This window comes from Cibotium barometz, chromosome 3, assembly GCF_041138505.1.
Source record: "Cibotium barometz isolate CiBa-2024 chromosome 3, ASM4113850v1, whole genome shotgun sequence".
Classification (NCBI taxonomy): domain Eukaryota; kingdom Viridiplantae; phylum Streptophyta; class Polypodiopsida; order Cyatheales; family Cibotiaceae; genus Cibotium; species Cibotium barometz.
The window spans coordinates 44,950,402-44,966,524 of NC_141048.1; the positions used below are offsets into that span (position 1 = coordinate 44,950,402).

Below are 16,123 nucleotides of genomic sequence, written 5' to 3' on the forward strand. Positions count from 1 at the left end.
TTGCCATCAAAACCTCTAGAATCAGGAAAGGAAGAGGCAACTCTCTCAACTCAAATGCACAAAATAACTAAGGTTTGGTGTCATAAGATTTGGTGTTCATTTATTTTTTAAACCTTTGATGAGACTTATATCTTTTTTGATATTGGATGTATCTTACTAGCATCTTTGTTCTTTATATCTTAACATACGATGGGCTATTGGCTCTCAGCCTCAAGTGACTATTACTGACTATCCTTCCTTGAGTGTTACCATACCACTCACATTGATAATCTCCAACGGTGGGATTCACTTCAAATCTTCTAAAAACATTGAAAATGATGTTGGGATCATAAGAGAAAGGTAAGTGTTAGTAACTTAGTTTCTATCTCATCTGATTTTAAGCTATTGCTACTTGTGTGATTGTTTACACTGTAATGATATCTTCAACTTCTCTCTTGTTGTAGATTTGAAAGTGGATTATCTTTACACTTTAGATCTCAAGGATCTAATTTGGTTTCCGGGTTGATGTGATTGTGCTTTATGCAATCATGAATGAAAAGGCCTCAACAAGGACCATGAATTTATTCATGCTGTGAGTTTATTTTCACATCCTTCTATGTGCTTAATAGATTAAGGATGGTCTTTAGACTCTACATAACCATTGGTGCAGGAGGGATCAACGGCCCGGGTTCTCTGACCGTTCGATCTTCTTGAGAATAATGTCTTGGAATCAAAAGAGATCCTGGAGGATTTGATTGATGCCTTTAATTATCGCCTGGCCCACAGCTAATAAAGGCCATTGAATTTAGATTTTTAGGTAGCACAAGCATAGTTTACCTCATAGATCCCTGTTGAACCAGCATTACAAAGAGCTGCCAGCGCAGACTCTGCACCTAAGCGAGCACAAGCACAAATGTTTGATGCTAGCTAGGGCATACGTTTTAGTAAAGAGCTAGCACAAGCGTAATTTACCATCCGCCCTCAGCAAAACCAGCATTGCAGAGAGAGCTGCCAGCGCAGACTCTGCACCTGAGCAATCACAAGCACAAACATTTGATGCTTGCTAGTGCAAACGTTTTATCACTTCAGCAACCTGAGCAAGCACAATTGCATAGTCACGACCCAACATTGCAGACTATGAGACGAACGGGAGAGAAGGTTTAGGGGCCGAGGAGAGCAAGCGACACGATTGCGACTGTGAGATGAACGAGAGGGAAGCTCGCTGCTAAGAATTCAATCTCTTCAGTTAATCGCTTCAACTAGCGCTAATCACTAAAAGTTAGCTTTAAAAGCTTTCCATATTAGCTAAAGTTAATCCTAAGATATCAGCTCAGCTTTAAAATTTGCTAAACATGGCAAATAGCATATAAATGAAATCTACTATACATGCTACCTTGTCTATATGGCTTAAACCAATGTAATTACTTAGCTCTATAAATAACCCTAGAGATGGTGTTGAGAGCTTATTTGACAAACCATTGTTTGCAAGTAGAGTGGGCCTCACTTTGCATCAAGGCTACAAGGGATCTCTCTTTACATTCCATGATCTTTCATTGCATCTTAGAAGCCTCTCTGCTATATTCCTTACTCTCCCTATGGATGCAAGGGCAAGATGAACCCTGCCATTTATCAAGTGTGACAAACACTGAGAGGCTAGGAATGCTATACTACACAGGAGCACAGGACCAAACCAAAGCAGCACAGGTGAAAGCTAGTGTGAACAGATAGAAAGTTGCAAATGGGAAACGGCGGGTGCCTGCCGGCCGGAGCGGCGAGGATGTCAAGAGCGTGCCGGCCGATGTGGCGTGTGTTGGAACCCTCGCCTGAAGATGTTAAATAGGCTCTCTGATGCCGGAGCATGCCCACAGAGAGTCCTCGGCCTTTAACAAGGCAAATTAAGGTTTCGCTTTGCCGTGCCGTGCTGTGGTGCTCTCGTCAAACACAACATTTCGCATCGTTCGATCCTCACGTCTTTTTGGATGGCCGTGTTCTCCCATGATGCCTTGCTCATGTGCGCAGCAGCGTTAGCGTTGCTGGTGGCACAGATGGCCAGCGCCAGCGACCCAGAACTCACCACCGACTTCTCGGTGCCCGCGGGAATGAACGCCAGCATGCTGGACGGCAACTTCTTCACCTTCACGGGCTTCCGTGGTGGACCCAACGCCCCAGCAGGCGCCTTCAAGCCCATCAAGGCCTTCGTGGACGCCTTCCCGGCACTAAACGGCTTGGGCATCTCCGCTGCTCTCCTGGAGTTTCAGCCAGGCTCCCAAAACACCCCCCACACCCACCCGCGAGCCACCGAGCTCTTCTACGTGGTGGACGGCAGCGTCATGGTGGGCCTCGTCGACACCACTGGTCACTTGTTCACTCAGACGCTCCAGAAGGGCGACCTTTTCGTGTTCCCCAAGGGGCTCGTGCACTTCCAAGTGAACCCCAGCTCCTACAACAAGGCCTTCGCCTTGGCCTCCTTCAGCAGCTCCAACCCTGGCACGGTCTCTCTCCCTGCCACCCTCTTCGGCTCCGGAATTCCCTCCGCTGTCCTCTCCCAGGCCTTCCAGGTCTCTACCGACACCATCGCCCAGCTCCAGGCCCCCTTCGCCATCATTTTCTGAACTACAGACTAGCCTCTCCGCAGCGGTAAAGGCTGTGGATAAAGAAGCGTTGGCTATGCAAGATTACAAATGCAACAAATAAATGCCCGTGCAGAAGTACCGAAATGTGTATTATTTTTTAATAATAAAGAGCCTTACCAAAGAATTAAAATGCACTTTGTCATGACAAGAAAGAGCCTTACAAAAGAACACTTTTATAATTTATAATAAAGTTACACCTAGTTGATTGATCCTTCTTAAACGTGTTTTCAATTGATTCAATCCTTGATCTTAATGTCCTTATGCAAAGTATTCTCTGGATAGGTCCTTATCCACTAGGTCTTATTCATAGGCCCTATCCATAAGGAATATTATTCTAGCCTATGTAAAGGCCACCATGTGCATTAGGGCTATTACATACATGCTCTCATCCATAAGGGCTATTGCATAAGGGCCTATACAATAACCCTATGTAGTAGACCGATTCATTAGGGTCGAAGGAACCTATGCATAAGCCTCATGCATAGGTTCTTACACATGAGGTCTTATGCATATGCCATATGCATTAGGGCTACTCCATTAAGAGCAGCACCCTCACATTAGGCTTCTTGCATAAGGACTTATGCATAAGAGGCCTAAGCACAAAAGAACCTTAGCCTCGTGCATAAGTATTTATGCCTCATACGTACGTAAGGACCTATGCATGAGGCTGATGCATTAGGACCTATACATAGTGAAGGCCCTAGGGCTTATGCACTTAACCTACGTGTGTAATGGTAAGATGATAAAATTTGAAAAAAACCTCAATGCACTCACACGAGCCATGCAGCAAAAGTGATAAGTGAAAAGGCTGAGTCTAAGTTTAGGTTGATATAGACACAAAAAATCTGCAAGAAACAAGGTTGAGCTGCAAAATAAAGTAGAGGGTGGTCGTAATCCACCTTCCACAAGTACCATAATGATAAACTCCTAGAGGACACTTCCCAATGACAAGGACAACACCCCAATATCCCCCAACATCCTCCAAGCCTCCTACTAAAATGACCCTTCACCACCCACCACCTAGTCCACCAGCACCATAATGACCACCACCACCATCATCATCTCCCTCCTCACAGCACTGGCCCCCTCTTTTTCATGCCAACCAAGCATTGCTAGTCATGGAAAATCTTCTTATAGCTCAAGGAAAGGGGGCCATTTTGTAACTTTCCGTACTTTTTGAAGGACTCCCACCTACTACAGAGATACGGCTCTAGATGAAGAAGTTTCATGACCTTTACCATGCCAAATTCTCAAATCCCATAATCATTCCCAATTGTGCTAAGTGCCTATATATTTTGCAATGATGGTGCTTGTGATCTATAAAAATGGCCTTACCCTTGTGCTTCAAGTCAAATGGCGAAGTCTTAAAGACTTATGTAGTGGCTAGAACTTAGTAGGCTTGGACCTTTTTATAGTATATTTGTGCTTTTGCTTTGCTTTTGATAAGGATTTCAAACCCTTAGCCCGAGTGACTTAAGGCCACGACGACGGATACAAGGGATAGCTTGGAGATGTGGTGAAGTGAATCCAATGCCCTTCCACTTACATGCTTATCATGCGGAAAAGCATGTTTGGCCTGCTTACCAAGTTGGCATGCATAACAGATTTTATGCATACCATCCACTTTGAACTTCAGAAAGCCTCCAACAATATTTTCGGCTTGCATAGATTTTCGACGTTGTATGTTCACGTGTCCAATGCACTTATGCCATCTTATATCAATGTCTACAATAACACTTGTCCCATACACAAACATAGCTGCCTTCACCTAAGGGGTTGCCATGCTACTAATCATTGGAGCAGGGATTGTGCCAGTTGTTGAGTCTCGGGCATTGATAGCTTTGAAAGCACAGGGCTATTATGTGATGGTGTAAAGACCCTATGGGTACTGAAGCAGCCAACTGCATAATCCAGCAAGGATAACAAGAGGGTACCAAAAGTAAACAGTTAACGGGGTTTTGTATAAACATGGCCCAAAGTTCAAAAAGCATATAGGCCATATCGTAAACGACCCTTCGGGGCAAGGGGCAATCGGGGAAGCCCCCCTAGGGGACGTGTCATCCCCCGCACCCCCTTGCTAGTGTGCCCTATCGAGCGAGACAAAATAAATGAAAAAAAGTTTCAAAATTGTAACAACATGCCTAGGACGCTATTCAACCTTTTAGCTACAAATTAAAAAAGTAAACATTTATTGAAACACAATATTTATGCAACACCTTTTTGTAATAAAATAAATGACGAACATCAAAATAGTAGCAAAATGGATATTGAACATCGGCCGGGGGTGTGAGGGCATGGCTAGGGGTGAGGACACGACATGGCTCCAAGGGGGCGGGGGGGTATGAGGGCACACAACTCCGAGGGGTCGAGAAGGGGGGGTGAGGGCATGGCACGAGGGGGCCGAGGGTGTGAGAGCACAGCTCCAGGGGACCGGGCGTGCGACAACACGACACGAGGGGGGGTGTGTGACGGCATGGCTTTTGGGGGGTCGGGGGGTGTGAGGGCACAGGGGGTGGGGTGGGTGTGAGGGGACGGCTCCAGGGGGCGGGGGCACAAGGGCACGACAGGGACGGCTCCGAGGGGCTAGGGGGTTGTGACGGCGGCGGGGCAGGCTTCGCAAGGGGGTGTGAGAGCACGGCCCCGAGGACCAGGAGGTGTGAGGGCACAACACGAGGGGGGGGGTGTGAGGGCACGGCTCCGGGGGGTGAGGGGTGTGTGATGGGACGGCTCTAGGGGGTCAGGGGGGTGTGACTGCACGGCTAGGGGGGGTTGAGGGAGGCATATATATATATATATATATATATATATATATATATATATATATATATATATATATATATATATATATATATATATATATATATATACACACACACATATACATATATATATATATATACACATATACATATATATATATATATATATATATATATATATATATATATACACACACATATACATATACATATATATATATATATATATATATACACACACACACATATACATATATATATGTATATGTATGTATGTATGTATATATATATATATATATATATATATATATATATACATATACATATACATATACATATATATGTATGTATATGTATGTATGTGTGTGTGTGTGTGTGTGTGTGTGTGTGTGTAGATACATATATATATATGTATATATAAAGAATCTTTTCATCTCCTCTTTCTCAAGCATAAATCTCATGTTTTCCTTCATTTATGTGCTCCCATCTCTACAAGCATAAGTTTCATGGAAGCCAATTGCATCCACACTAGCAGGTGCATGTGCTTTCCTATTATGGCCACACCACCGACAAATTCTAGTACACCAAGTTTCTTCCCACAAGCCACGATCTCTGAAGCTCATTCATCATAGGTAGAAATTCCTCGCAGAATGCACTCTCAATACTTGACCCAAGTGTGAGGCGGTCTAGCACTATCGGCCAGACTCATCCACACCATTTGTATGCTTTGCCCAACAATGTTTTTGATTTCTCTACAAACCATGAGTTGGAGATTGGTGTTGGTATTCCTCCATGGAAAAAGTTGACCAAGGACCACTTGAAGCATAGGCTGGCAGTTGTGCCACAACTAGCTTGGCCAATAGTGGATTGATGGCTATCCTTTGCCCCATTTTGAGGTATTATATGTAGATCACAATGAGGCCATATTTTGTGTACTCTATTTTTTTGGGGAAAGATTTCTTGGAAATTTCAAGTCTTTTTTGTCCTTTATGCCATGGTTTTTTAGATGGTTATGTAATTTTGAAATGAAAGGGCTAAGTGTAAATTTAATGGAGTGATATGTGCATGTCCAAGGATGGAAAGTTGCAAGACACATTATTTTGCGTGACAAGATACCATATGGGTTTGTAAATGAGCCCAAACAATTTAAGCCTAGTTTGGAGCTATAAATTAGCACAATAGAACATGCAATGGACACTAAAAAAAAGCACAAGCAACTTTTTTCCAGTTTATGATGATACTCATCATAAGCATCCATTTGCCATGGTACTTTGAACACACAATTGTTGTGTGCCTGAGTATATGTTGAAAGAAGATTTGATTCTAAGGTGTGAATGGTTCATTGTTTCCCAAGCGCAAGTGTGCTTCACCCCAAGAATACAGTCACCTTGATGGTCCACAACACAAAGATGACGATACCATTATGCAAAAAGGAGGATCCAATCCTAAAGAATCTACATGATCTGAAGCACAAAAAGCTACGAGCCTCTTCCCTCGTATGGATTGGATGTTGCTTTCTCCATCTGTGGAAGCAATAAGTAACCTTTAAGCTCAAATTGCCTATCAATGACAACAATGACGTCCTCAACTAGTTGGTGGAACATTCAAATGCCACAAAGAAAAGAACCCAAAATGATCACCAATCAACTCCCAAGTGACAAGGCATGTGTTCAGCTCAAAACATCATTGATCATTATGATAAATCTATGGCCATTAATTGAACCGTGCATTCCAACTAAATCATGTGGCCCAAATGATGGCTGGCCACATCGCCTGCTTAACCATGAAAGCATGGGTGCTATCAGTATGACAGACTATCACCTCCCTAAACTCTCGGGTCTGAAGAGGTAACACTTGCATCGTGTGTACCTGTTTAGAAGGCCAAGCATCCTTCTTCAAATCATTGGAACTCTATTTAGCACCTAGCTTAGGACAAGTTGCTTACAATGTCCAGGTTGGTAGCACTGAAAGCATAGATTTTCCTTCTTTTCTTTCTCATACTGCTCTTATTTTTACATGTGTGTGGGTTTCCTTTCTCTATGAGATTTTCTTATGTCTCTTAGCCTAGTGGCCCCTTGTGCTTCTTGACCCCCTTGTCCCACTTGTCCCTTGTCACATCGAAAACATTTTCTTTTAAATTTTGATGTTCCACCCTCTTAGACTGCTATCTGAAAAGTGATTATGATCTACGAGATATATCATCATATATCTGAGCATACTTGATCACTTTGTCACATCTTTAGGTTCTTTGGTTGCAGACAGCTCTTGTACTCAGGCTCTAAACCTGGCATAAATCCGTGTAGAATTTGGAGTGCATCGATCCGCGGTTCAGGTGTCCTACTCTTCCTCTCACCCCCTCTTCTTTTGCATAGCCTGCTACCTCGCACCATGCCTCTGTGATCCCCTAGCTTCTCCAGCACACGCACACCCCCCTCCCCATTATCAAGTTTTGTGCCAATCGTGCTCGTGGTCCTATCTGTCTATCTATGTACTCAGAAACCTCATCAATGTGCCCAGCTATTCACCCGACTACTGACCTGGCTATAACCGCGCGCCAACCGCGCTTGGCAGTATCATCCCGTCACTCTTGCTCAGCTAACCCTTCATTGTTTATATTGTAAGGTTGTGTATCTGTCACCCAAACCTTAGGTTTACCTAAGGTCTTTTATTAACTAATGCCACTGACTCGAACAAAAGCTTGTTTAAGTTTATCAAACCGCTAACGACGATATGCAAAGATATGGAAGTAGAAAACTGCCGACGTGGTCCCGAACTTGGTTTGAACCATATCTTCAAAATCCTGGATGTAGGACTATGTGACACATCTCGTGCAAGAGGGATCAACGGCCCGGGTTCTCTGACCGTTCGATCTTCGTGAGAATAATCTCTTGGAAACAAAAGAGATCCTAGAGGATTTGATTGATGACTTTAATTATCACCTTGCCCACAGCTAATAAAGGCCATTGAATTTAGATTTTTAACACAAGCGTAGTTTACCTCACAGATCCTTGTTGAACCAACATTGCAGAGAGCTCCCAGTGCAGACTCTGCACCTAAGCACGCACAAGCGCAAACGTTTGATGCTGGCTAGGGCATACGTTTTAGCAAAGAGCTGGCACAAGCATAATTTAACATCGACCCTTAGCTGAACCAGCATTGCAGAGAGCTACCAGTGCAGACTCTGCACCTGAGCAAGCACAAGCACAGACATTTGATGCTTGCTAGTGCAGACGTTTTATCACTTCAGCAACCTAAGCAAGTGCATAGTCACAACCCAACATTGCAGACTATGAGACGAACAGGAGAGAAGGTTTAGGGGCCGAGGAGCGCAAACGACACGAATGCGACTGTGAGATGAATGAGAGGGAAGGTCGGTGCTAAGAATTCAATCTCTTCAGTTAATTGCTTCAATTAGCGCTAATCACTAAAAGTTAGCTTTAAAAGCTTTCCATATTAGCTAAAGTTAATCCTAAGATATCAGCTCAGCTTTAAAATTTGCTAAACATGGCAAATAGCATATAAATGAAATCTACTATACATGCTACCTTGTCTTAAACCAACGTAATTACTTAGCTCTATAAATAACCCTAGAGATGGTGCTGAGAGCTTATTTGACAAACCATTGTTTGCAAGTAGAGTAGGCCTCACTTTGCATCAAGGCTACAAGGGATCTCTCTTTACATGCCATGATCTTTGCTTGCATCTTAGAAGCCTCTATGCTGCATAAACATCAAAGCTTCTCTTGCCAAGATGAGAAGTTGCAAAAGCAGTATTTGCAATAGTGGGATGCACTACTATAGAAGGGAGAATCTCCTTTTCTTTATATTGTAAGATAATCATAGATTTAGATGTGGTTATTTCTATGTGAACCTAATTTTTAGGATCTTATGAGATAGCTCTAAGGAGACAAATGCTCTTAATTATCACCTGGAGTGCTCTTAAACTGAGCTTCAATTAGCTTTAAATATCTTTGTGCCCGTCTTAATCACTTCTACTCTTTCAATCATTAGGCTTCAATCCTCTTAGAGTGCAATTGTGATTCTGTATGAAGATGTCAAGCTTGCCGAGATGGTAGAGTAACTAGGCGATGTTTAGCCAATGATGATTGTCATGCAAAAAACATTTGGAAGAGGACAGACATGATGGACCAGCATAATGAGGTCCATCACATTGTGCACATCATTCCATTTCGAAAAGTGGGTTGCTCCTCGGGTTTGCTCGTGCATAGTGCTTCAAGATCATCGAGGTACGAGAAGCAAACTCAAGCTCGCTTCACAAATGTGGAATATAAGTTCAAGAGAAACAAGAAGAAATTTCAAAGAGAGCAAAAGAAAGCGAAATGCAAGGAGTTGGATGCTATGACAGATGTCGAAAAGCAAGCAAAGAGGCCTCGTGATGTGTTTCTTGAAAGGGAGCTAATGAGAGCTTTGGATGCATATATGGACATGAAAGAAGAGCGTATGCAAAACATTCAATGAAGGATTGATGAAGGCTACGATGCACATATAAGTGAAACTCTGCAAACTTCATTTTATCTTATCTCTATCATGTCTGAGTTACTTTTTTTCCCCATAGTGTGCTCTTTTTTTAGAAGCGTTGTACCATAGAGAGGGAGCAATCACAAGAAGTCAAAGTGATGGAAGATAGTAAAGATAATGTTGATAATCAATCCCACACTCCGGTATGTAAATGTAGCCTTCTTCTCAAACATAATCTTTCTTGGTAATGAAATTCTTCAAATAGTTGACCTCTCTAATGTTGTAGAAAAACCGTTGTACAAGAGATGAACATGGTCCTTTCCTAGCACCCACCAAGAAAAAAAAACAAAGAAGATATGCTGAGGAAATTGCCATCGAAACCTCTAGAATCAGGAAAGGAAGAGGCAACTCTCTCAACTCAAATGCACAAAATAACTAAGGTTTAGTGTTATAAGATTTGTTCGTTTATTTTTTAAACCTTTGATGAGACGTATATCTTTTTTGATATTGGATGTATCTCACTGCTGGCATCTTTGTTCTTTTTATCTTTAGATACGATGGGCTATTGGCTCTCAACCTCAAGTGACTATTACTGACTCTCCTTCCTTGAGTGTTACCATACCACTCACATTGATAATCTCCAGCGGCGGTGGGATTCACTTCAAATCTTCTAAAAACATTGAAAATGATGTTGGGATCATACGAGAAAGGTAAGTGTTAGTAACTTAGTTTCTATCTCATCTAATTTTAAGCTATTGCTACTTACACTGTAATGATATCTCAACTTCTCTCTTGTTGTAGATTTGAAAGTGGATTATCTATACACTTTAGATCTCAAGGATCTAATGTGGTTTCCGGGTTGATGTGATTGTGCTTGATGCAATCATGAATGAAAAGGCCTCAACAAGGACCATGAATTTATTCATGCTCTGAGTTTATTTTTGCATCCTTCTATGTGCTTAATAGATAAGGGATGGTAGTCTTTAGACTCTACATGGTTGATTTGGGCCCTCGTAGTAGGTGGCTTGAAAACACATTGCCGAAAGAGGTGCTTGAAAGAGTCTAGTTCCTTGATAGTTTATGGTATGATCATAGCAACTTAGTCAAAAACTTTTTTGGCGGTATAGATATGTCTACAAAATTATTTCTCTTCTTACCAATAGTTGATCGGTATGGTTATATGATTTTTGTTTCTACTATGAGTATTTTATGATTTGGTTATTTCTTATACATGGTTTGGTTTTCTTTTGAAGGGACCAATGGGTTCTTTTTGTGATGTACAATAACCACATGAAAAAATTTATACGTTTACCATGGAAAGATCATGGCATTATGTACTTCAATTCATTGCCTAGATCCGACCCTTAGCATCACCTTCCTATTGTAAACCTATAAAACAAGTACTTGTGCTTGAGACTTTGTATATGCAAAATACATTGTACGTTTATATAATGTTTTACGTCACTTTTTCTTTACTATACTTCAAGTCATATCTCAAAATTGCTTAAACACCCATCTAAAAAACTTTATGGAGAGGCCAAGAAAGACATTAGATCCACAGGAGATCCTGGAGGTATATCAAAGAAAGATTCAATATTGCTAGGTGTCTTGCAAGCCCACATTTTCATTTTGGAGATAATGTTGATTCTCTAGGTTCCATGCCAACCGAACTTTGTCGATTGTGTCTAAGTGTCTCATTGATGGTGCTTATGAGAAGAGATCTAAGAGTTGGGTGAGTTGAAATGAAAGATCTACTCCTTTTTTGCCAAAAATGCATGTTGAAATGAAAGGTCTTCATGTCATGAGATCTCACATTAAGTTTCCTTTATTATGTACAGCTAACAAAGACATGGTTTAAGCACGAGGATGTGTTGGGGTTGAAGGAAGGACTTGTCGGTTGGACTAGGAGTGCTTTGGAAGTGGAGAAAAAGTAAAGCTCACATTTGGGATGTGCTCACATTTCTATGTAGTGAACATTTTAGATGTATGGATGCAAATCCACCCTTTCCTATGTAGTGAACATTTTAGATGAATGGATGCAACTCAACTCTTTTCTATGTATTAAACATTTTGGCTGAACGGATGCAAATCCACCCTTTCTTATGTATTAACAAATGGCTCTAAAACTAGAAGTGAACTAAGCAGGAACTATTGTGAACTAAGAGTGAGCTAAGTTGTGGCTATGAATAGTTTTCGTCTAACGTATGGATGTGTTTCGATAAACCTAGAAGTGAACTAAGAGTGACCTAAGGATAAACTAGAAGTGAACTAAAGGTGAACTAGGGTAAGCTTCGGAATATACACTAATCGAAAGGTAGGCTTGAAGGGGAGATAGAGGGGTAGATAAACCTAGAAGTGATCTAAGGGTGAACTATAAGTGAACTAAGGGTGAACTAGGGTAAGCCTGGGAATATACACTGACCGAAAGGTATGCTTGGTGGTGGGAGGATAAAGGGGTAGATAAACCCAAAAGTGAACTAAGGGTCAACTATGGGTAAACTAGATGTGAACTAAGGGTGAACTAAGGTAAACCTGGGAACATACACTGACCAAAAGGCAGGCTTCAAGGGAGGATAGTGGGGTAGATAAACCCAGAAGTGAACTAAGGGTAAACTAGAAGTGAACTAAGAGTGAACTAGGGTAAGCCTGGGAATATACAGTAGCGAGAAGTAGGCTTCACGAGGGGGATAGAGAGTATGAATGACAATCAATTCAGCTCTAGGAAGAAGAGAGAGAGAGAGAGAGAGAGAGAGAGAGAGAGAGAGAGAGAGAGAGAGAGAATGACAATCAATTCAGCTTAAGAGTGGCATTGCAAAAAAACCATTACAAGAGTACAAGCCTCCATTCGGATACAAAAACATTACAAAGGACTCCACCATCTTCTTGAACTAGTGTGAAGCACCTCTCATCATTTGGGGATTTCCCATACTTGCATGCTGAAATTTTGCATGATATATTAGTTACAATATCGCTTATTAAGTAGAAATCCCTCTACACCAATTGGAGCATGCCTTGCTCTGCTGCTAGGTGGAATAGTGCAAGGCATGTGGTGCATGTGATGGTAACCCTAGGGTTTAGACTCTACCATAAAAGTTTGGGTACAACAATGTGGACACCAAATCCGTGGTTTCTCCTAAAATCTGACGCAATATCTGCCATGTTGATGCTTCCTTAGTAATACACCAGTTAACAAAAGCTCTCTCCATGGGATGAGAAGACCCTATCTCAATTTGCTCTTCCGATGTAGCATACAACTTTAGCTTCTTTCCATGTCCAAGCCTTTTTGAGTCACATTTGCTTGTATTTGGCGAATGCTTCCTCTCATAGGCATTTCTTTCACTTTGGGTGCAAGAGTTCTCATCAGAATTTTCTTGCAAGTGTTGAGTTGATGCATGAAGGCAATTTTTTGAGAAGAATCAATGTGCTCTAGTTCTCCTTCAATCTTGGAAAGGATGTCTCACTTCCTTGACACAAACCATGACTTTACTATTATCCACACCACAACTTGAAGTTGCCACATTGTTCTCCATAGCACTTTCAACATCTTGTACATGATCTGCATTTGTGTCCTGTATATCCTTGCCATGTGCATTATCCACAATTGGAAGAATGGGAAGCAAGTGTGAAAAGTGCCTCTCTATGATTAGACATAGTGCATAAAGGTGTTTGCAAGCACTTGTCAAATCTGGGCAATCACAATAATTGCATTGCATGCTCACATAATTCCAATGACTTGGAGTAGAAACACTTTGGATCTTGAACAATAATCTCATGGCATTTATAATCTGCAAAGAAGATGGACCATTCTTATATCGTTGTAATGTTTTCTTGCCTTCTTGTAGTCTTACGGTCTGGTTGTTTGACGATCCATGGATATTAAAGCGCCCTGAGTCAACTAGAACATCAAAACCACATGTTATAAGAAGCAATCAACCCAAAACAATTGACACATTGAAAAATTTAGTTACATATTTCTTTTTTTTGCTTAAAAAACTCCAACAAAGTCCCACCATGCGGTACCACTAGTAGAATCACCCTCAATAGCATGTAGAAGATCTAGGATAGACCTATTGATTTATGCATCCAATAGAGTGTACTTTATATATTACCATAATCTCTCAACTAAGTTTTTGGTGTCCACATTTCCATAACTGAATAGATGACCGTACTTGGGCAATCTCTTGCGCCAAGGACAATCATGCCCACACTACCCATTTGTCACATATCTTTGCACATTTCCATATGCAGTGGAGTATTGCCAAAGCCCTTGATAGTTTTTCTCAAAATCAAATTGAGTGACACTGTACATAAGCCTTGTCATTGAAGAGTAGAGATGATATGGCAACTGTTATATGCACACATAATGTGCAACTCCTTTGGAACCTACATTTGCAAGGTTTTTGAATTAAATGATACTTGTGCAACAAAAAGAAAGGGCACACATATTCAAACCAGGCCATACCTTTGACAGAAGGTTCTCCACCCATGCTTTCTTTGCATGAAACCAACACATAATAATATGACAGGAGACTTGTTGGCAAAGTCCCAAGCTATCGTACTTCCAACACTACGGGTCTTCTTTAACCACCTCATTAAAATCTTGAAGCTCTGTTTGGGATTTATCATTGACAAGGGCCATAGGTCAAACATTTTTCACTCCAGAGATAACTGTATTTAGGGTTATCTTTAGGGCAATACTTTCATGGTCTGAGCCTGGATCATTGGTGCACATCATAAGCCAAATGGGTATACCTATACCATGTTGGTTTGGCAAGACTATGGAATATAATGGAAGACCAAATACATTTGTCTTAAAAGTACTGTCAATAGCCCATGAATTATGCATAGAATAACGCATTGCCATGTTGAATGGTTTATCTTTATCATTCACTGCTTGAGGATTGTAAGGTTGATGGCAATAGCACATCTAGCAATATAGGAGGAATGTTAGTATTCCCACTTATCACCATCTAAATATTTTTATGGAACAAGAATATAACACCTACCTTGCCTTGTTTCTACAACATGCAATCCTCACTCCACATGGTGGTCCAGTCATCTTTTGAGATCTTTCCTACATTTGGAAAGAAATGCCAATCAACTAACAATTACACATAAAATAGCATATACAAGGCATAAACCACTTAAAGGTAGTTATAGATGGTACCTTGATTGCGAATCTGGTATGACATCATAGAAATCTCTCTTTAAATCATGAAGAACCTGTAGATTACTTGATCAATAGGAGAGGATTGCTCATAATGTAATCTTTCTTTTCATAAAGACATCTTTGCCACGTGTCATGAGCTACCCACATCATCAAACAAATCCTCCATGCAACACTCAATGACATTTAGGTGTACTGGTAAATGATACAGATACTCACGTGTGTCAGGGATATGTCCTTCATGAAGAGAATGCAATGAAATGGAAGCATTTTTTGTGTCAATAAAATATTGTACTCCTACCTTCAACGGGCAACCACACCTCTTTGACTTCCTAAGTCTCTTTTTGGTTCCTCTCCTACATGGTTCCCTGCCGCTATGGCATGCATAATCAACGACTGCCTTGCATTTGCCATGGTTCTTAATAGAGAAAACCATAGATAGCCTTACTTTGTGCTCAATCATAATCTCGATCAAAGCTTGATCCACATGTGATACATTTACACTCCTTTCATGCTTAAGAAGTAGAGTACTGTGGTTTTTGGAAAGTGGTCGAAATAGTTTGCGACGTTTGGTTCATCTTGCTCATTCACAAACATTGAGAAAGTCCTTCACATATGTGATAGGAATTCCCTGCCTTTTAATGTCCACACACCATATGGACTTAATATTTTGAAGAGTATCATTTATCTCGATGACATGTTCCATCTCCCATTGTGTAGCATTCTTGCACAATGCTTTCCCACTCTATGTAGGAGATCTTCAATTTAAGCAAAGAGAATAAGAACCATCTTCATTTTGCTCCAAGCACAGGTTGTCTTTCATTTTCCTCCATCACTTTAAATCAAGCATGCCTCTAGTGTCACGCAACTTCAAAGCCTCCAAGTTTATTGAGCTACTTTTTGGGATGCACACCTTCATCAAGTCATAACTTTGTTAATCGAAAGAATAGAATGTGGGAGAAACATATTGATGTGATTAAGTGGAGAGAAGATTCTTTGTTTGCTTACATGTTCTAAGCTCATAATGGCAACTTGAGATTGATCTTCATCTCTTTTAGGGTCACTTGTTTCATAGGAGCTTGAGTCATCACTTTCATGGTCGCTTGT

At 41.1% G+C, this 16,123-nt stretch overlaps 1 protein-coding gene across 1 annotated transcript; it reads left to right on the forward strand.

Moving 5' to 3' along the window:
• The first annotated feature begins 1,837 nt into the window (after positions 1 to 1,837).
• On the forward strand, positions 1,838 to 2,746 carry LOC147640123 (putative germin-like protein 9-2). Its single transcript, XM_086823168.1, has one exon. The coding sequence runs from the start codon at positions 1,959 to 1,961 to the stop codon at positions 2,589 to 2,591; it is 633 nt and encodes a 210-aa protein (XP_086679294.1). The 5' UTR covers positions 1,838 to 1,958; the 3' UTR covers positions 2,592 to 2,746.
• Positions 2,747 to 16,123: the final 13,377 nt, after the last annotated feature.

Bases quoted from the DNA above. Each gene is read 5' to 3' on its own strand.
- LOC147640123 (XM_086823168.1), top strand. From the start codon at position 1,959: ATGGCCGTGTTCTCCCATGATGCCTTGCTCATGTGCGCAGCAGCGTTA.